Source organism: Struthio camelus, chromosome 4 (assembly GCF_040807025.1).
Source record: "Struthio camelus isolate bStrCam1 chromosome 4, bStrCam1.hap1, whole genome shotgun sequence".
NCBI lineage: Eukaryota > Metazoa > Chordata > Aves > Struthioniformes > Struthionidae > Struthio > Struthio camelus.
Genome location: NC_090945.1, coordinates 56,830,316 through 56,851,205, shown reverse-complemented (window position 1 = coordinate 56,851,205; position 20,890 = coordinate 56,830,316). Strand labels below are relative to the sequence as shown.

The 20,890-nt window shown below is 44.4% G+C and overlaps 1 protein-coding gene and 1 long non-coding RNA gene across 3 annotated transcripts in view; both read left to right on the top strand.

Moving 5' to 3' along the window:
• The first annotated feature begins 331 nt into the window (after window positions 1-331).
• Window positions 332-16,310, top strand: LOC138067213 (uncharacterized). Its single transcript, XR_011141061.1, has 3 exons — window positions 332-394; window positions 1,835-2,075; window positions 15,649-16,310. It is a non-coding gene; the product is annotated as an uncharacterized lncRNA (long non-coding RNA).
• An 880-nt stretch (window positions 16,311-17,190) lies between these two features.
• KIT (KIT proto-oncogene, receptor tyrosine kinase) overlaps window positions 17,191-20,890 on the top strand; it is a 54,736-nt gene continuing 51,036 nt past the window's right edge. The window contains exon 1 of one of the 2 annotated variants that reach the window (XM_068942871.1): window positions 17,191-17,343. In XM_068942871.1, the coding sequence (XP_068798972.1) occupies window positions 17,277-17,343 (67 nt within the window). In that variant the 5' untranslated portion in view covers window positions 17,191-17,276. Of the gene's footprint in view, window positions 17,344-19,992; window positions 20,132-20,890 lie in introns of those variants that run through there. The other variant, XM_068942872.1, reaches the window with a different exon arrangement.

The following is a 20,890-nucleotide window of genomic DNA, read 5'->3' as shown; positions in this document are numbered from 1 at the left end:
CAGCTCTCAATTTCAGGAAGAGCAGACCCTTTTGGTCTCTGTCCTTACAATGCAAGGGCAGTAGTATTGTCCTCTTGACAGCTTCTCTTCCTCTCTTGTCTGGGAGGATACTTGTTCAGGAACATAGTGTTTGTTTTCTCACCTCTCCAGATAAAACAGCCTTTTTCTCTAGCTAAAGCCTCTTTAATGCAAGCTGTTAATATCAGTCACTGTATGTCTGTTAAAAGCAACCTGCCCTTTTCCTGGCATTGGGAAGATCTGCCCCATTGCACCCCGTGGCAGGTTGGAGCACTGACTATCTGTTTAACCTCTTGCCTTGTTTATTTACATTACAGAACATGTAAGAGTTAGACAACAGATTTTGGGGTTGAGTAATTCTTCAGATATTTCAAAGGTAAGGAATACCTCTTTTATGGGCTTAGGTCATGATTACTGCGTTGCAATAAATCACAGTCGTAAACAACTATACCTGAAAACGTATATCTAATTTGATATATGTTCATAATGAAGTGTATTTAACTAGAGGCATAATTGCTACTGGAAGAACATCTGAACCTTACTGCCACAGGCTCTGGAGATGCAGAAAATGCTCTGTAGTCCAGTGACATAATAATGATTAATAATACCTGCATTTCTAAAGTATCCTTAGCAAACTTCAAAGGGGGTTGCTGGGAAAGCTCTTCCTTTGAAAATTAGGTCTTCTCTTCAGGCATGTAGACAGGAGCAGAGAAGAATAACCCTAAACATTGCCAGCACCCTTTGCACATTTTTATTTACTTATTTATACTAATCATAAATGGAATCAGCAATAATGCTATTCAACTCATACCGGATCAAGCAGAGGAATCTGATGTCGGGATTTTGAAATAGCAGTAAAAGTGAATAAAAATAATCTGTTTGGCAGAGACCTGAAGGTTGTCAGAGAAGAGAATCCTGGTTAAATCTAGATCTCTCAAGAAGTCAGGCAATATTAATTTGGCTGAACTCATCAGAATAGGAATCCATACTGTGACTGCTTGTATAGATCAGTTACAGGGCGTACAAGTTTTGAGAAAAGTCCTGAATTTTTGTGCCAGGGCCACAGCTCTACGAACAAATAATTATTGTGTTCCGGATAGTTTTTCCCACAGAGGAGGAAAGGCTTTTTGGCTGTGGCAGCGTTATAAATGTCTGGATTGGTTACGCTTAAGATTTTCAGTTTTCAATTTGCATAACAATTTTTACGTCCAAGCTAATCTGAATCAATTCTGAGAGTAATAAGGCACTGTATCAAACATTGTTGTTGTTGTTTTTAATTCAAATTACAACTGCCATGTGTTCTTCAGTTGCTAATTTGCCAAAAGAAATAAGAGCCGCCCACAAAAAGCTATCAAGTTCCCCAAGTGAGATTTGATCTCTCTCAGAAAATGCTTGCATACGTTTCATTCATATTAAACACTGCTGAGCATCCGAAGATAATGAAAATCAGGATACGTCTTCCTGATTTCAAATGTGTAACTCAGAGGCGAAGGGTGCTTTGAGGACGCATCATGCAGACACTGGATTTGTGAGCTTGACATTAATCGTATTTTTTCTGTCATGCTTCATGCTTGCTGTATTGCTACATTATTTGTATTATGCAGTAAGCCTCAGTCATAAACAAATATATCTGAAAATCTGTATTGTGAAGGCTCAAAAACTGCCTGAAAACATAACTCCTCCTGCAACACCTACAGGCTTTGGAAAAGTGCTAATAATTGCTGGAAACACTTTGAACTTTGTAGAAATTTCACTTTTCTCCCACCTTTTCCTTCACAATCACTTTCTTTTGATTAAGTGTCTTATTATTTTAAAGGGATCTGTCAGAAAAGCTCTGCCAAAAAGTATTGTAAAGTTTTCTTCCAAAATGATGTCTGCTGGAGACACAACAAACGCTGTGGGAAGAGTTAATAAACTACGGCGTATCTGAATCCAAATATGACAGACAGCGCCTGAAGAAGCTGCGAGTGCCCAGAGGATCTTCCACTGCACACTGCAATGCTGGACAGGTTTGAGTCAGAAGCTCAGTGCCTTTTCTGGACAAGTGGAGGAGAAAGGTAACTTGACGTTCAAGCTTCTTAAAAGTTTTCTGCAAGAAACACACGCTGCAGAATCAATCTGCCCAGGATGTACGATAGCTTAATAGCCATAAAATTTAGGAGTTTTCCGTTTTCCATTAGGAAAATGGAATGCTTTACTTGCAAGATTGACAGGGCCCAGGGACCCAGCAGAGGAAGCTTTGAATAGCACCACACCGGCTCGCTTGTGCTGAAGCTCCGAGAAGGGCTGACATTTTTTGGGAAGAGTCTCTCCTCAGTAGTTTCTATCTAGGAATTCTGGGAAGCCTCTCAAAACGTGGCCTTTCCAGTACAGGACTAAAGAGAAAAATAGGGAAAGACCCTGCATGGTTCCATATGAAGTAATACACCAAGTAATTACTTCACATATATGCATCTATGCTCTTGTCAGCAGCCACCAGTCCTACTCATTAAAGATGCCCCATCCAATTTAAATGCACTTGAATAAATGAGTTGCAAGCAATACGCTTGCCCACAGGCTTCGCAGTCACGTTTGCAGGAGTACATATGATTATTAGCTTCCTTTATTCCTGCCTTCCCTCAGCGGTGTGAAAGGCCAGCACAAACACTCAGCAGCTCATTTACAGTACAGCGCTGTTTTCCAAGCTCGAGTGAGTTTGCAGCCGTTCTTTGCAGGGTCACCAAACCTGGCAGAAACTCAGCTGTTTATGCTAATATCTGAGGTTGCAGTGGGATTCCCAGAGGGAAGTTCCTCCAACTCTGCCCTCTGATACTAACAATGAAACAATGCTGCCAAAGCACGGAGAAGAGTATCTGCTAGAATCATTATTTCTATAATCTGACATCAGTTTTAGTAAACTTTGGCTGTCTGAAGTGCCCAGCGGGATTTTGCAGAGGTTAAATCCTTCTCACACACAACTGCGGCCTCGGGTTTTGTTTGCAATTTACAAAAATGTGACTAAAGCGTACCGGAGTTTCTTAATTAACAGCCTCCTAATAATGTGAGCAGGAATTTCACCAGATACAGATCTATATCAATACGATGATAATTTATATTATATTCCTAAATTATATTTTGTTCTTTTTCATCAGATTTGTATGTTACCACTTTAAAGTGTGCTGTGTTATTAGTATGCAACTTAATCTTCAGCACATTATCCGTAAGATTTAAACACAATGCCTGCTCTTTTAATTTCGCTTATAGCTTCTGTGACATTTATACTTACTCTCCCTTTTTCCTATGCTGATAAGTTAAAAATGCCCCCTAGCATTTTGCAATTTATGTCTGTGTGTTTGTTTCCATGGAATTACACATCTCGTGTTGCAAGGAAATATATTTATCATCTCAAGAGTTAATAGCTGGGGTTTTTAATCTTGCAGATATCAATAAAAACAAACCTCTGTTTCCTTCTTGCATTAAAAAAAAGAAAAGAGAGATTCCCTCTGTTAATTTAATAGTCACCTCCTGTTTTACAACTCTTTCTTCACAGAACAAGGACACAAAGCATCTCATCTAGGGGGAGAGGCTATGACAGATTGTTCTTCTACTAACGGGGGCTCCAGATATATGTGACTGAAGTGTTTATTTCAGAAATGGATTGCCTAGACGTAAATTTTTCCCCCTTCAGAACCTGGGGGTAACCGGATCAATTCACAAATATATCTTCCTTCTGTCATTTCCTTACTGTGTCATAATCACATGAAACTTTTCAAGGGTTAGATTAGAAATAATTATGAAATTCTTATTTTTAATGGAGTACAGAAACTGAAAAAATAAAGATGAAAGAGACCAAAAAGAAACCAGAGGATAGGAAACTTAACAGATAGGAAATCAGTCCAACAAAGAAATGAATTCACGTTTGTCTGGGAGACATTTTCTAGGGTTAGTAGAAATACAAATTTGCTAGGAATATAAGAAATAGAGAGGTTTACTTTCTCCTAGTTGGACATACACCACAAGTCCGGATGGGGAACAGTCTCTCATATTCAGCTCACAGGAGCATCCAGCCCTGAATGCCTAAAGGACTGTTCATATTTATCAGGAGATGAAATAACCTGGGAAAAATCATCACCACTTCCAGCTTTTGAAAGTTATTATTGATTATGATATCGCGCTTCATTGACCCTGGCTAACTGGTAATTGCAGTGGTGCCGCTTTCAGGGGCAAGTACAAGGTATGTCTGTGACCGGACTGCTGATACCTATGTTTGCCTAAACATAGGTTTGGGTTCACGGCTGTCTCAGAAAGGAATGAGAAAAAAAAATCCTTGGTGAAAGAACAGGACAGAAGGGGCTGGAGAAGTGGGTAGGAAGTTGGGGATGGGCAAGGAGAAGGCTGGCAACAAGAAAAATCAAAATAAAATGAGCCAGCAGTGGAGCAGAGGAACGGGTAAGTCCAAGCAATCAAGGGGAGCAAGCCTGCCGGCAGGGGAAGCCCCCCCTCTGGTGCGAGGTGACCCCCGAGAGAAAGAGCTGGTGCTGGAGCTGGTGGCTTTGCTGCGTCTGGGGCTGGCGCTGGTATCGGCAGCGGCAGGGCAGGCAGGGCAGCAATGGGGCAGCTAGTCAGTCCCGCTCCACCGCAGACGCCACGAGCCCAAGGCAGCAGAAGCTTTTATAGACAAACTCAGCATGAGATGTATTTCCGCAGCGAGACAGACCTGGGGAAATGCAAGAGAGATTGCAATGACCCTGAGAGACTCCCCATGAGTCATAGATGACAGAATTAATGGCAGACATCTAAGACTATAATTTGGGGCCCTGAATATTTGACCCTGTCTACAGCTGCCCGAGCACAGTCATATGCCTCTCATTTTGCTCATATCCACTCTTCAATCAACATTGACTAGTACCAGAGACATCAAAGTCCCAGATTTTGCCAGCACTGCTTGTCACTGCCTTCCCCTGGGTCATAGGTAATGCTCCATTTCTTTAATACCATGCGGGGGAGGAATTCACCACTTAACTGTTTTTTGGGCCCTGAGGTCTTAGCATTATGCTGAAGACAATACTTCCACAGGGGATCAGTTTTCGACCTGGGTCATCAATGGCTGAGCAATCTGCACAAACAATTTTTGGAGGATTTTAGCTAAATGCAGTTTAATCACTCTGTGCTAGCTGAGTTTGAAAACTGTAGTGCTTTTTACAGCAGGGGAGACAAGTCATATGACATTTCTCTGTCTAGCAAACCCAAAAAGCAAGTTGCTTTTCAAAACTTCAGTTTTGTGATAGGCAGTATGCGCAAAGAGAACAATGATACGTCTGAAGAAATAGCAAAGCTGCACATATGCAATGTGTGGCCTTCAAAAGCACACTGTAAAGGAGCTTAGGCCCAGCATGTAGTTTTGTAAAAATAACTGGAACAATGATCAATTTAAAAATTTAAATTTCTACAAGAAAAAAAAACTTGTTGCACATTTTCTGCATACTCTTTGCATGTGTAAAAATTAGGGTAACTTGTGCAACAATTCTGTTGGTTTAAGCTTCTAATCGTAGCGTTAGCCTGGTCCAAAATTTTGGCTGGGAAAATTATGTCAAGGAGGAGTCAATAATATGCAGCTCTAAGCAACACAATTATGCCAGCAAATGCTGCTTGGCTGGCAAAATTGTCTTTGGTATTGCTTATTCTGCTTAGAAAACTGGAACAAGCCCCATTGGGGAATCACTTTATTTTGGTTTAAGCAGTGGTTCTTTGGAGAGTTTGCCAGCGTGCCTCCACCAAAAAAACACTTCTAATGCAGACAAAGACTTTGCAGTGAATTCATTTTTTGCAGAGATGTCTTACAATTCTGCATTGTACTTGCATGTCTTGACTCTAATGACATTCTAGTTAAAAGTAAAAACATTCCCTGCTGCCTGGTTTGATTTAGCACAGAAATTAGATACAGTTTGTTTAAAAAAGAACTTTTAATTGTAGCTCAAAATAGAGTGAAATGGCATAAAAACTGATGTCATGGTCCAAAAATAAGATTCTATTTTGAACATCTAAACCATATCTTGTCTTATAAATGTTCAGATTATCATAAAAGTAAAAAAGAATCACAAGAGCAGTAAAACTGCTCTTTTATAGATTAAGAAAATCTATAATAATTTACTTAACAAAAAGATGCTCTGTAAAGATATGGCTGCTTTTAAAATTGAAATACTTCTTCTATCTTTTGCGTATTTGGCTAAAAAGGAGCTAGCAAACACTTGTCTTTTTCTCCACCTGCAGTCAATCAAATAGTGCAAGAAAACTATGAATGCATATGAATTAAAGTTGCCTCAGGGAAACATAACGTATAGGTTGGCCTTTTCAGAAAACACTATACCTAGAATGTACTAACGTCTACCAGCAATTTGTGCACAAATGGTTCCTTTCTGCTGTCTTCCAAGATGGGCTTACTTATGATGATGCTACTTAATGTAGTGACATCAGCATGCATAGGTCATACAACCGTGGGTAACAGCTTTCTGGTAATACCTCCTGCAAAGAGGATCAGGCAGACAATGCAGGAGAACAAAGCCTCTGCTCCCAGCCATCCAGGGAGTTAATATGCATGTGGGAGCTTTGGGCATATGTTGGAGTGCGTTGAACAGCTATGGCCAGGAAAAAAATATATCTTTGAAATGTTTAATGCGCCTTGTCTGTTGGGCAGAGCTTTCTGAGATCAGACCCTTGCTCTAGCTGTAGAAAAGGTAGTCCAGTGCCCTTTCCAAATGCTAGGGGAGCCACCCCCATCCCCCATTCCACAGCCCCCAAAGTCCATCCCTGCTCGGGGATGCTTTGCACTTGCTGGCAGCAGGAGATTCAGTGCAGATGAGCTGAGAAGAGTATTTCTTGTGTCTCCTTTCTCCTTTAATATATCTACGAAAGAAGAGATGCAATTTATCTCAAACATCTTTGATAGAAGGAAATTTAAAAATCTATGTGGAACCACAGTCTGGCTAAAGGAACTGAACATAATAGAGGCAGTGGCTAGAACTTGTGAACTCTACGAAATAACTAAGATCTAGAAAACAATTGTCTAGGCTGCAGTCCACTATGCACCTCTTTGACAGTGCTTAAGCTTGACAGTAGCTTAGGCAGCCCTGTTCTCCACCACCCTTTTTTCTATTTTGGCTAGCTACATTTCAGCTAAGTTGAGCCCCTGACTAGATCGTGTGGCCACACACCTTCCCCTAGTACAATGGAGCGGCTAGAGGGGAGTACAAACAAGTTATAGGAGACAGGACAGCACAGCCAGCTTGAGAATATGTACTGCTGAGATATCTTAGTAATGCAGCGAAACAAAAAGCTCTGGTGTCTACTGCTGCATCCGGTCCAGCTTACAAACACACAGTTACACTCTGTTCCACTAGCTTACAAGTACTCCTAGAGGATTAAGCATGGCAGTATGTACCAACAGAGGAGTTTTCCTAAAAATACAGTTGCTGAGCTTGCTGACTGTGTCAGGCAATACTCTTCACTCCACGTCTTTGTTAAAGGAAGGACGAAAGTTCAGGTAGAGTAGCAGTGGGAAACCAACTTGAGTGGCAGGGTGTCTGCAACCTGCAGCCTTTGCGCTATGTTGGTTTGATGCAAAGAAAGGAGAGGAGCTTCAGGAGGAATACAAGTTGGAACATAGATGGAAAGTACAAGTCTGCTAGCGAGGCCCAAAAGTATACTGCAAATGAACGTGGCATGCACAGCACGGCATGCTGGAAGTGCTCAGTAACTGTTTTGGTAGGGTAATACCTCTAGATCTAGATCTAGATCTGTGCTAGTTATGAACGAGGAGTCTCCATGTCTAAATACGTTGCTAGTCATGAACTAGGAGTCTCCACGTCTAAATATGTTGTAGTACTATTTTGGCTTTATTTACAGAGGAAACGCCTTGTTGGCCATATTCGCCCGCTTTATTGGGTGTTTAGGCATCTAGAGGAACATACTGGTAACCTTTGAGACTAAAAAGCATATGCAACTTAGAGTAGGATCCATTGCACGTAATTTCAGCCACCTAAAAATGAGATATCTGTCTAAACCAGTTGTCTAGTTTTTCTCTGAGGAGGAGAAAGACATCCCCAGAGGGGGATTCACCTAACCTGTTCCGGGCTGGGTGCCTATCACTCCTGAGGTGCCTCTACTTTTGCACTAGATATAGAAGGCATATAGTTACCTGTTTACAATGGGGATCCTGTCTTCAATAAAGGACTAAGAGAAGTAAAACTCAATGAGCTGTCAATCAGTCAGTAATGTTTTATCCCATGTAGCTGACCACCAGGCAGTAAGTCATGACTACAGAACAAATGGGTATTTGATGTACTGATCCAGATTCCTGTTATTGCCTAGGATTTAGGCTACAGTTTTCTACTTTACCAGTGGCTGATACCATCAGCCAACTATTAACCCAAGAGTTGTGATGTGCTGCTAGCTCTGGACATCTCCAAATGTTTGTCTGTGGAAGGATTTCTGAATTGCTTGAGAAAAAACTTGAGATGCTAATGTTCTTGCAGGCTCTCAAGGGTCAAAAGGACACATGCTTCATCATATGATCATGTTAGAGAAACTGAGAAATCACCTGTGAAAGAAGATCAAAGAGGAATTCTAAATACTATTTACAACATTTTCTGCATGTTTCTGCTTATCAACTGTGCAGTGTTTGTGCAGTGAGAATTAGTAACATGTCATCAGGGTTCGACATATAATAATGCCCCAAGATTTAACCCCAGGTCAAGACTGACTCAAATTCAGTGAACAGCACCTGTTAAATTTATCCTTGAAAGGACCTATCCTACCATGCTATTTTGACTTCTTGTCATGGTCATAAATCCTGTGCACACTGTCATTGACTAATGAGTGGACATTTGCTGTAGACACATTCTAACTGGTATACTAATTTCACTCCTGAAGCCCCAAACAGATGATGCCCTCCTGACATATGAACTCCGGCAAAAGCCAGGAGGGGAAAACTCCCCGTTCTCTGAGGTGTAGCTAGATAAGCAAGCTGCTGCTGGTTTGACATCTGTGTTAACAATGGACCGTATGTGGTCTGTCCAGAGGGGGCTGAGAACACACCAGGGATCATGCATTTAACAGGTTGTACCTATAACTGACATCTTGCATAGCATTTAATATAAGGATAAATAAATGCAGTAGTCCGAACTGGGCACAGAACAATTGGCCAGCTGACATGAGGGCAATAGCTATGGAACAGCCAAGACAACCAGACTTAGGAAGAGCTGGCTACCGCATTTGCATTGTTTAAGCTCCCCTGGCTATTTAGATGTAAATTCAGAAAGGGGAAATCACCTGTAAGTACCTTCACACCTGGCTTCAGAGAGAGGTATCAAGATATTTACTTTAGTGTTAAAAGGCTGACTCCTGTTGAGTAGTAAAAGGATTTACTTTTGCGAGGTGCTGGCTTGGGCAGCAAGCCAGTTTAAAAAGTTCTTTCTACTTGCTCGTTCTCATCACTTTTCCTCCTTCAGCGTGGCAGTAGGACTGTTCGCAAGGCCGCACAGTAAACGAGATCACAGACCTGATTAGGGGTGAAAAATAACCTTTTTTGTGGTTTCTCAGAATAGCCGTAGCAGCAAAACCAAGAACTAGCAAGCCTGAGTACCACAGCAGGGAACAGAATTAGGGAGAGAAGGGCCAGGACCTTCTTAAGCCTATTTTGCAGCCAGTGCCTTGTAAACCAATGTGACACACGGGGCTCAATGGCACAGGAGCTGAGAAAGGAGGCAAACACAGAAACCTGGCTGTGAACTCTAAAATTCTGCTCCCAGTGGATGCACAAGCCCTCAGCATAAAAGGCCATATGCTTACTTTTACATTTGCATTATTTCCAACAAGGGGGACATGGCAAAGGGACACTCCATTTTGCTACGTGAACCTCAGAGAATCCTAACTCTCAGCTCCAGCTGGAGAATTTCCTGTCCCAAACTGGTTCTTTGCAGTGCTAAGTGCCAACAGCTTCCTCCTCCAAGGCAGCTGTGGTGGACAACTCTATATACTATATTTGGTCTATAAAAAGCTTTGGACCCTGGGGCAGAGAAGGGAGGCTCTCACATATAAACGTCTGTCAAGTTTAAGGCAAGTTGGACTGAAGGCCGGACCTTTACACTGCAAATGCAAAGACCTGGTGAACTCTTAAAACACAACTTGGTGCAGCAGCTCAGGATCACCCCCTAAAAGCAGAGTCCTTCGAGCTCGGGAACTAACATGGAAGCCAGCGCGTGGCCTAATGTATGTTCCCTCCAAGAAGAGGGAACTAACTAATATATCAGAGAAAAAAACCCAGAAATCGTCTTCAGAATATATTGTTTACACTAATGCAGTGGTTTATATTCCATATCAGACAGATACATACAGAAAAAATGCAAAAGCTTCTGGATAAACATTGCACACCTGGTTAATGCACCATTTCAATACTGACCCTAAAAAAACTGAGATAAAATAGGAAAATGGTCACAGAAAATATATCTTAAAACTCTTTTGACTTGAATTTGAGCATACTAAACTTACGTGGCTCCACTAAATCTGCTTAAACTCAGAACAGGAAGAAAAAAAGAAGCGGCCATCCTATTTAATAGAATATTACCCCTTAAATTCCAAATTCGCAAGCCTTCTAGAACTAGGTGATTTCATTAATATCAGCAGGCTTTACAACACCTGTCTCATAATGACAAATACCACTCTTATTCCTCAGCATCTTCATGAACTAAATTTTTCTGTCTGGTTATCCAGCCAAGACAAACTAAGTCATCAAAATGCAAATTCACCAGGGTATAATTCCAGGCCTTCCAAAGAAGGCCGGCACAGTCTACATCCTTTGGAGAGGTGGTTGCAAGTGTCTGCAAAATTTCACTTGCACTAAATAACAGGCTGCATATGGAGATTTCTGAAGGTGACTGCATCTCAGTTGGAAAACTCTTATGGATGCACATATCAGACAGGCTGAAAAGCACTTCTACAGGTAAAAAGATTAGAGGATTGGATGGTAAACATGATGGGCCTCATTTTCCAAGTGGTGAGGCACCTGTGACTACCACTTACTCTGCTGGTGGTGCGTGTGTTTGTCCATCAAGAAGGGCTGCTGTGCACCAGCAATGTGGGCTTGGGGATTATAATACACACCGTATTAGGAGACATGCATAGCTGAAAAAAAAAACCCAAAAGGCCTCTGGCAGCACAAGATAGCTGTATGAAAACGGAATAAGACTGACAGGAAAATACTCTCTAGGAGGCTTTTGGTTACCAGGAATTGTGAGGACAGATTGCAATAAATGCGTACAAATGTACGTACCTGCTATGTCGTCTTCTAAGACTACTGCAACATTGCCTTGTTAAGGGCACGTACAGAAGGGCACTAATATGTACAGTACTGCCCTATAACGTCTTAATTTAGGAGGGGTTACTCAAAAAATTTGAGGGGCAGAACTGAGAGGCGATGGGGAGCTGTTAGCTCTGAGGATACTTCATCTGCCTACAGCAAACTTCAAGCCTTGTTTTACCAAAGCTGGGAGTTACCAGCCCAAAGGCCTATACACTAACTGAAAAGCACCTTGGCGTCTAAGAAGTTTAGTTGCCTGTCACTCTCCTGGGAACTGTACAAAACCAAGCAGGAACTGAGACACGGACACGCTTTGTGGTAGGGGAGCTAGGAGGACCAGACCAGACGTCTTGGTCTTTCTATGAAAGATAGTAAACTGGTCACATGTACAGCCTCTTTGCTATTTTAAGAACTGCCTCCTCTGAAGCCCTTTGATGCTAATAAATGACAGTTGGTTTCAGGCTGGACACTGATATCCTTGTTCCGTACAAGGTTGAGGGGTTGTGACAAATCTGACACAAGCAGACTGATAGACAAGGCCCCGAAGATGGGACTTGGAGTGAGCAGGAGGCTCATATGATCCCACTCAGACAAAGGGCGAGCGCTTCGGGCCAGACATGTGAGCGAAGCACTGCGAGAAGGAGTCAGAGAGGAATTAGCCCATAAACTACAACCCAGGTTAGTAACAAGATTAAAGCTGCATAAAGGGGAACTGATACATTTCTACAAACTACACAAACATGTAAAACAAATAGGACCTAGAAAACTTTGAAGACGCCTAGCAATGCTAAAAGGGATCAAAAGAAATTACGACCCAGTCAAATAATGATAAAATTAAAATACATTTAAGAAGATACTTTGAGAGGCGATGTAAGAAACAAGAGGTGATAAAACAAACAAGTTTTTCAGAGAATACAGGCAAGACAAACACCCTGTTCTCCAAATCCCACTTTTGATGAAGATCACCTCCGTCAAGAGGGTTCTTTTTGCTTTCATTTCAGTTTATATGCAGGTGGAATTGTCTTCTCATGTGACCTTCAAATTAATTAATTCAGAAAATACTGTAGCTTACAAAAATACCGAAGGAGTCAGCTGGTTCTCATATGGCTAATCACCTCAGAAGAAAAATGCCTGACAAAAACTTTCTCTAGTCATTTATTTAGATTTCAGATATGGCAAAGTACTGTGAGAAAACACAGAAGAATTCTTCATGAGCCATAAAGCAAAGTTAGTTCTTGTCACAAGATGCAGAGCCTCGATATGTTTTCAGCAACCAAGGAATTAATATCCTGTTCAGAGGAGACAGAGAGCGCAAAGCAGAGGTCTTCGGGTTTGACGACCACAGCTACCACTCATGAGAAACTGAGGAACAGTGCAAAAAGCAGCTAGCTAAGAGTAGCAGAACACTCCTGAGAAAGCCAAGTCGGATGTGTCTCTACAGTTATTCTGGAATGTTAAATTTGTCTGGTGCTTTGCTTAAAAAAAACGCACCAACAAACTAAAATAAGAAAGACCCAGAAAAATCCCACTTGAAAAAAACCCTTTAGCGCTAAGTCACTGAATGGAGTTACAGAACTTTTACAAATTGAATCCTGCAGCTCCGGCCTTCAACAGTGGCCTCTGCAAGTAAAGTAGCAAGCGATAAAGGGCAGAACAGTACTTTGCACTTCACAAAGACAAATCTCTTTTCTTAGCAAGATTGTAGGGTATAAACTAACAAAAATGCTATCAGGAAGATTAGAGCCTTTATTTTCCACTTAAGCTTACACCGATAAGACAGTTTTTACAATAGTGTGCTATGCATGTGATAACACGAGATATCTTTAAAAATAGTGTAATATTTCAAGCTTCAATGGCAATTATATCTTGGCTCTTGACATTTGATGCTAGAAAACTCTTTAATTAACTAGGCTAGCAATAGTGATGTAAGATCACAGGCACAATGGGATTCAGTGAGTATTTTACAAAATTGGATTAGAAGGAAATAAGAGATACTTTCCACTTTAGTAAGACTGAATGGTCCATCTGAAAGTTCATATTCTAGAGGGGAACAACATAAAGGTGTCCACTTTATCTGCATTAATTTTAGAGTCATTCCTGTTAAAAGTAATGGAAAACTCTTCAGTTAAGCTGCATGGAAGACTTTAAAATCCTCCCATTTACAGATGAAACCTTAAGATACAAGTCTATCAAATACCCTCAATTGTCTCCACCCAATCCCCCTTCTACTCTAGCAGGAGGATGCAGGAGACTGCAAAGTTAATAAAAATAAAGGCAAAGGGATGTCCTGAAACCTAAAGCCTTGCAGGAAACAGTCCCAGATGGTTCCAGTTGGTACACCTTGGCATACCAAGTCTAGACCAGCAGATTTCCCTTTTTTTGTGTTAGTAAACAAGAGGCTTAGAAAACTCATAGTCACGGTTTTGTCGATTAAAATTAAGATACAGCACAGTGATGAGTATGTGTTCTTGCATGGTAGTCATATGACATTCCTGATGGCTGCGCTTCAGAACTGCTGTTTTCGATGAATGCATCAAGCAGAAATTTAACTACTTTTCACTTTTACAAACTGTAACAAACTTTTATGGCAATGATGAGATAGCAACTACAACACTTGTAAATCAATATATGTTTCAAAGACTCATAGTTTCTCAAAGCCTTCAAGTATTAGAGGTGAGTTAATTCCAGAGTCATCCGGATTGCAGGGGCTTCCCTTTTCTATGGAATAGGAATGTCCTAGAGTAATATCTCTTAGTCTACAATTTAGAAAAAGAGAGTGCAGTCTTATAGAAGAATTCATCGTCACACAGTTTATCAGGAGGAATTCTAGCAGGCATTGACTGGCTGTATCAGAAGAGTATTTTCCTCTCTTCTCATTAGATATACCTTGCCAGAGATAAAATAGATTCCACAGATTATTTATACTGAAAAGATTTAGTATAGAAAGGTGTTCACAGACCTAACGAATACAGCGTTTGATGCTCTCAAACTAGCTGAGATAATTTCCAGACGCATTTGCATTCAGATACAGAAATTATGCAAGTCCTTCATTAGTTCAGCAGTTGTTCAATGACATGAGCATAATCTTACCAATATTATCGATTTATACAATGTTTACTCCAGTAGGCAGTTCCATGGATGTGGACAAGACCGCTGATGACAGTAAATATAGTCTTTTGAATTGGCTGTTTAAAGGCGCCAGTCCATATTTATGGTTAAATCACCTGAAGGATTTCAAACTGAAGTGAGTTTTCCAAATAGAAGGTTTCATATATTTCTCCAAGCTTATCATTTTTATCTTCAAAACCATTGTTTCTGGAGTCTGCGGAGCTTCACCCCCCCCCCCCCCCAGATGTCAAACTGCTGCAAGTTGGTACAAGCAGACAATCAGAAGAAATGGCATTATCTATCCTAACATATTGCCATGGTACCACAGTAACTGAACACAGGAACATGTGAGGGGCTACCTTGTCTGGCTGCAAATGCAAAATAGACCTGTTTTGGCTTAAGGTCATATGGTCATATCTTCTGGAAGAGAGTAAAAAGACCCAAGGGAGTCCTCTTCACTGATTAAGGGGAAACGCTTGTTTCCCTTTATACTGCAAACAGAATATGGACGAGACAACTCTGCCTTACATGCAGTTTTCAATGCAAGATGTTGGACAAAGCAGAACTACATTTGTCATTATGATTATTAAAAATAAATGAAGTGGCAAGGCTACACCTAATTCACCTGTGCCTCCCACTTACTGCAGCTATTTATAGCCATGCAAAGTGCATGTTGCCAAAGCACATTGTTGCCATTCTGATTTTGAGATGTTTAACATTCAGCTAAGGTTGGGCAAAAAAAGGCGCAAGATGCAGGGCAATGCAGTTGGGCTGCATGTGATCAGGGATGTGCAGAGCATAAAGCCAGGCCACTAACTGAAATAACACTAATCAAAAAGAACAGGGAGAAACCTGTCATAACAGCAACATCACATGTTCCTTGATAATGTTGCAGTGGAAACCTCCTGCAGCATATTGTGCACTCCTTTGCATCTTTAAGAACGCAAACTGTAAATGCTCTAAGCCCTTGTAAAAAAATTGCCAAGCCCCTTTTTTTCTCCTGAAAAAAAGAAGCACAGAGACACCTGGAAAATCTAGGTGGCACTAAAATTTTAAGTATTTTAGCTGGTTTTTTTTCTCTACCCAGAATTAATTTGGTGAGGCTCACACCTAGTGAGAAATATGATTTGAAAATGATGTTTGATTTTGAAATTGTCAGTGTGCTAACAAAAATGCATTCTGCTTTGCAGGCAAAGGAAGGATTCACCCATCAAAAGAGACTAGCTGTGGGAGATGAAAGAGAGTAAAGAAATGGAGAGCCATTTTAAACATATAAGACAAGACTTTCATCTAACACTGGACCATATGGGACAGTGCTATTAACCTCGGAAAAAAACTGACAGTACTGAAAAAGCAAAGAAAGAAGATGAAGAAAAAAAATGAATAATTTGCCTTCAATAACTTTTCTGATCTGTACTGATGTGCTTCAAAAAGTCTACATTTATTCTGGTTGCTTTTCCACTGGTAAGAGTTTGGCCATGAGTCCTCTACATCCTTATGAACATTGAAAAAGCGTTGTTTGGGGTTTTCTGACAGTTTATGCGTCCTTTCCCCATCTGCCTGTTAAAAGACTGTGTTGTCCTTGGCTCTCTGGTCAGAGCACAGCAGGGGAATGCATGTACGACTGCTCTGCCTCCAACATCCAGTATCACATGTTACATCCAACTTTCTTTCCCTTCAGCTGTGTGTGACACAAAGGAGAGTTGAAGACAGACATTTCTGCACTCAGAATTATTTCTGCAGTTTGTATTATTTCTGCCCGACGGGCAGCTTCCCTCTCGCTCTGCCGATACAGAAGCCAGTGCTCCCAGATCCTCCTGCTGAACCGTTTGCCTCATCGGGGCTTACAAATCTCCCCATACGGGATACCACAACCTGCCCTCCACGATGCATTTGCAGAATAAATTCTCCTTGCTCTTTGCAAGTGCTTTCCTAACATTTAAGTTTTTTTTTTCCTGAGAACTAAATGGATTACTTTTTATCTTGCCCTTGGGGGACATGAAAAACAATTGCTCGCAACCCTCTTTGTGGGAACCTTTTCCATGTTTTAAGATCCCTGTCAGCCTTCTCTTTTCCGTACCAAACTAGCCCGTTCTTTCACTCTTTCCTTGTGTGTCACAGGGCATACTCGAGCCCTTCCCTTGCTGCTAAAGCGCGACTGCCCAAAGCGGCCGCGGTGGGAAAGCTGGGCTGCGCGGGCCGCAGCGCTACCTCCGCGGCTCGCCGAGGCTGCTGCGACACCTCCCGCAGCCAGAAACGAGCCCGCGGCTTGGGCTGTACCTGTCCTTGCGGGGCTGTTGCCTCCGCGCCGAGCCCCGCCGGCCCTGCCAACCCCGGCGTTGGCCCCAGCTGCGCTCCCCGCGCAGCGCCCACCCCGGGCACCGCCGCGGCCCGCAGGCGATTTCTAGCGGCGGCACTGAGCGCGTATTTGCTCACTGGGTTTTTTTCCAGTTTTCCCTTGTTTGGGGGGGGAGGGGGCGGGGGGGGAGGGAAGGAAGGAGAGGTGCGTGGGATGGTTTGTTTTTTCAGACCGAGGCGAAGGCACCCCCCCCCCCCACCTCCCGCGGAAGGAGGCGGGAGAGTTTCTCACCTGCGCCAGCCCCGGCGGGGCGGGGCGGGGCGCGGGGGGCCGCGCAGCGCGGCGCGGCGCGGCGCGGCGCGGCGGGGCGCGGGGCGGGCGGCGGAGGCGGGGCCGGCTGTACTCGGCAGCCCTGCCGCGGGGGCTCGGGCATCTCTGCGCGCCGGGCGGTGCGAGCGGGAGCGGGAGCGGGAGCGGGAGCAGGCGCCGGGCCGGGCTCGGGGCGGGGGGGGGGCCGGCATGGAGAGCGCGTACCTCGCCTGGGAGCTGGCGCACGCCGTGCTGCTGCTGAGCCTCTTGCCCGCAGGTGGGAGCCGCGGGCGGGCGCGGAGCGCCGCGGGGCGGCGGGGCCGGGACACGCGTGGCGGTGGCGCGGAGAAACTTTGGCGGCCAGCGCGGGCGTCCCGGCCGGGCGGAGCGGCGCGGAGCCGTGCGGTGCGGTGCCCTCCGCGCGGGGCCAGCCTCGCCGCCGGCGCGGGGGCTGCGCGGAGCGGCCGCGGGCGGCCCCTGCCAAGCGCGGCAGCGAGCGCACCCCGGGGCCGGGCACCCGGCGCGGCCCCGCTCCGCCTGCGCGGGACGCTCCGCCGGGAAAAAAAAAAACTCCTTTGTTTGCAAGCGGCGGTTATCTGGGGCAGGGAGAGGGGCCGGGAGGGCGCCCCCGCCCCGCCGCTGCCCGGGCTGGGCTGTTTTGCCAACAAACTCTCGGAATCGGTACAAAACGTGCCCGCGGTGAGGTGCGCGCTAAACAATAGGCAGGGGAGGCGCCGGCAGCGGGGGCCCAGCGCCCCCGAGGGCAGCGGGGCGCCGCCGGCTCGGTGCCCTCGGCCGGACCCGAGCGGGGCCGTGGGGTGCGCGCTGGTCGGTGCGCGGCCGCCCGCCGCTTGCTTCGTGCCAGGGAGGTGCCAGTGGCCCCACCTGCGTGGGGCTGGTGCTCGCGCGCGGGGCTGGCGGTTTCCCACGCGGCATCCGGCTGCGGTGTTGGATAACTTCGAGCAAGGCTTTTGGAGCCGCCGTGTCTCGAGTTGCGCTGTTTGGTGGGTTAAGAAACGGGGTAGTTTTTTTTTTTTGGGGGGGGGGGGTGTCTGCGGGTGCCACAGGGAGATGGCTGTTAGTGTTTGTGGAATTGCACACAGTTTGGACCAGTGCACCAAAATTTGAAAGTGGACAACTTGAAAGGTTATCTTCCTACTCTTCTGCAGGAGAAAGCTAAGCATTAAGGGAAGCAGTGCACTTGCTAGGTGTTGTGAGTGCTGCCACCAACAGAGAGGAGACTTGGAGAGTGCTCTGTGTGTGAGGAGACAGGGGAGGGCTGTGGAAGTCTTCTGGGCCATAGTTTTCCCGTGCTGGAAGCAAATAAAACTTTAAAAAAAACCGAACAGTAGTGACAATTTATGATTCTTTATTGTAAGCACTTTATTTTGGCATGTGAGAAAGGGCAGTATTTGATTTATTAACACTTTTAAATTTTTTTTTTTGGTAACATTTGTGTTTTGTTCCCTTTTGTTTATTGATTAGTTCCAGTAGAGCGCCGTACCCGACAATTTGGACTTTGCTGTTCAGAATATCCACATGTAGGGATATATCCGCACATAACCAGAATATCCACAGACTATCCAAATGCTAGTGCAGTAGTCACAGAGATACAGAACTCTCCTAACAATGTGTTATTCCCTGGAATTTCTTAAAAAGTATATAGAAGTGATTAATATCCCAACAAACGTCTCCACTTCATACTTGTTTTGCCCTGCGCTTGAAGCTTATCCTTCATCTGCCAATTGGACTGTCCTTAAGAAAAGCTTGGGAAACACGTCAGACTGTCCGCATCTCGTGGAGGCCACCAGGTGCATGCTCTAGACTACTGTGGGGCGAGGAGGTAAGGGGAGGTGGGAACCCTTCGATCCTTCATCTGATTCTAGGTTCAGACACTTGTGGGAGGTATTTCCCTTCAGTGGCACATTAGGCAAACTTGTGTTGACAGAAATTCATAGTGTAGTCATAGGCACCCATGACTTGCCGTTGCAAAAGGCAAGGGTCTGTAGGTCCCTCCGTATGTCGTCTGTGTATCACATAGGTGTAGGGCAATTCAGGGCTAGCTTTGTGCTGGAAGGGGTGTCAGAAGGTGGCTCATGTCCTGGCAGGGGCGCTGGGCACACTGAAAGCGACAGGCCTGACAGAGCCTGCTTTGCTGTGCTGGGTTTTTCTGGAGCTGGCTTGACCCCATGTTGCTTTTGGGATTGCCGCAGTGCAGACCCGTGGACTGGATGATCTCCTGCAGGCCCCGTTCAGACCTGCCGTGTTTGTTGTTTATTCATATACAAGCTTATATTAAGTATCTTTTTTTGGCCTTTAAGTCAAGAGCTTTTTCCTTTGGTTGCAACCAAGGAAGGAGGGAGAATGTAGAAAGCAGAGCTGAATGTAACTTGTTGGAGAGGAACCCATTCTTCTTCTCTGTCCCCACCCCCTTCCCCCTTCCCCTTGTCTCTGAACACATGCTTGCACTTTTCCATCCATTTGAGGGTTGCCTAGTCCTCCTTTGATGGAATATTCTGGAATAAGCTTTTTCTCTGTGCTTTTTCCCTATCCTCCCGCGAGGCTCACCCCCCCCCCCCGCCCCTAGTACTCTTTCAGGGTTTTCGCCCTGCAGCCGAGGAAGGCTGGACCTGGTGGCTCCTTTCACTGCCCCTCCTGACCGTTTCCCAGCGAGCTGCAGGGTAATGGGAGGCTCTCCCTCTTCCCCGGGGGGAAGCATGTCTGTGTTCATTTTGCTTCCCGGTACCTGCCAGCCTGGAGGGAGGAAGACTGAAGGCGGAAGATAGAACTGGATAACGATTCTGACTGCTGTCACTGAGTCGCTGTCTTGGCCCCTCAGATATCCCGCCCTCCCTCCTCCCCCGTTTGTTGTGTTGGGCCTCCTTGTTCTGCCTGTCCCTGTTGTCTCCTGCGTCTTTTCCTCCCTCCCCTGCAGCCCTGCGGATTGTCCTGTGCATAAATGTGGCCCAAGGCCACTGCCAGGAGCAGAATGGAAATGTGAAGGATTGTTCAATAGTTGACTCTTTTCCTTCCGTTACAACTGGGAAGCTTTTCGGAGCGAGTGTGTAAGTGATTTTTCTTCAAGCTTTATAATGATGTGATAAATTTGGCAAAGAGTGAGATGCACATTTGCATCCAGCTTAAGTACTGTTCATAGAGACTGGAAGCATTTCCATGTGCTCTTTTTCCAGCAGAGTGCCTCTCACTGACAGATTAGCCCAGCTGCATTACTCTTTGGTTACGCTGGCTCACCATGGGCTTTTCATTTCACTTCAGCATTCTCAGAAAGCTGTTGTTGGTTGTTGAAACAATAACGCTTCTTTGCAGGTGCACAGATTGAGTAGAGGATCTTGACTCACCTCGCAAAGGGCCGTACGCCAGTACGCAGGTGGAATCAACACGGATATGTCTTATCCACATGTCAATACCGGCCAGTAGCAAAGGCTAGGGCAGATCGTAGGAGTCACATCCGAGTCGATGTTTCTCATTGTACCGCTTGTCCTTTTCTCTCTCTGATCTGTGTTAAGAGACTCTAGTGATGCCTCTGGTTGTCTTTGCATTTCATGCTGCTGTGTTATTAACAGTAATTCTTGGTTAGTGAAAGCTATTCAAAAGAATTTAAGGCAAATCTGTAATTGCCAGACCAAATACCAAATACTGTGTATTTTTATTTTGAAGGAAAGTTTCTTTCTAGCCTGAACTTACAGTAAACACTGAAGGAATCTGAAGGTAAGGAGTGACGGATTCTGGACAAAGCAGGAACAGCACAGCATCAAAGAGTTTTAACAACATATATGTTTGTCTGCAGTACTTGACAGCCAATC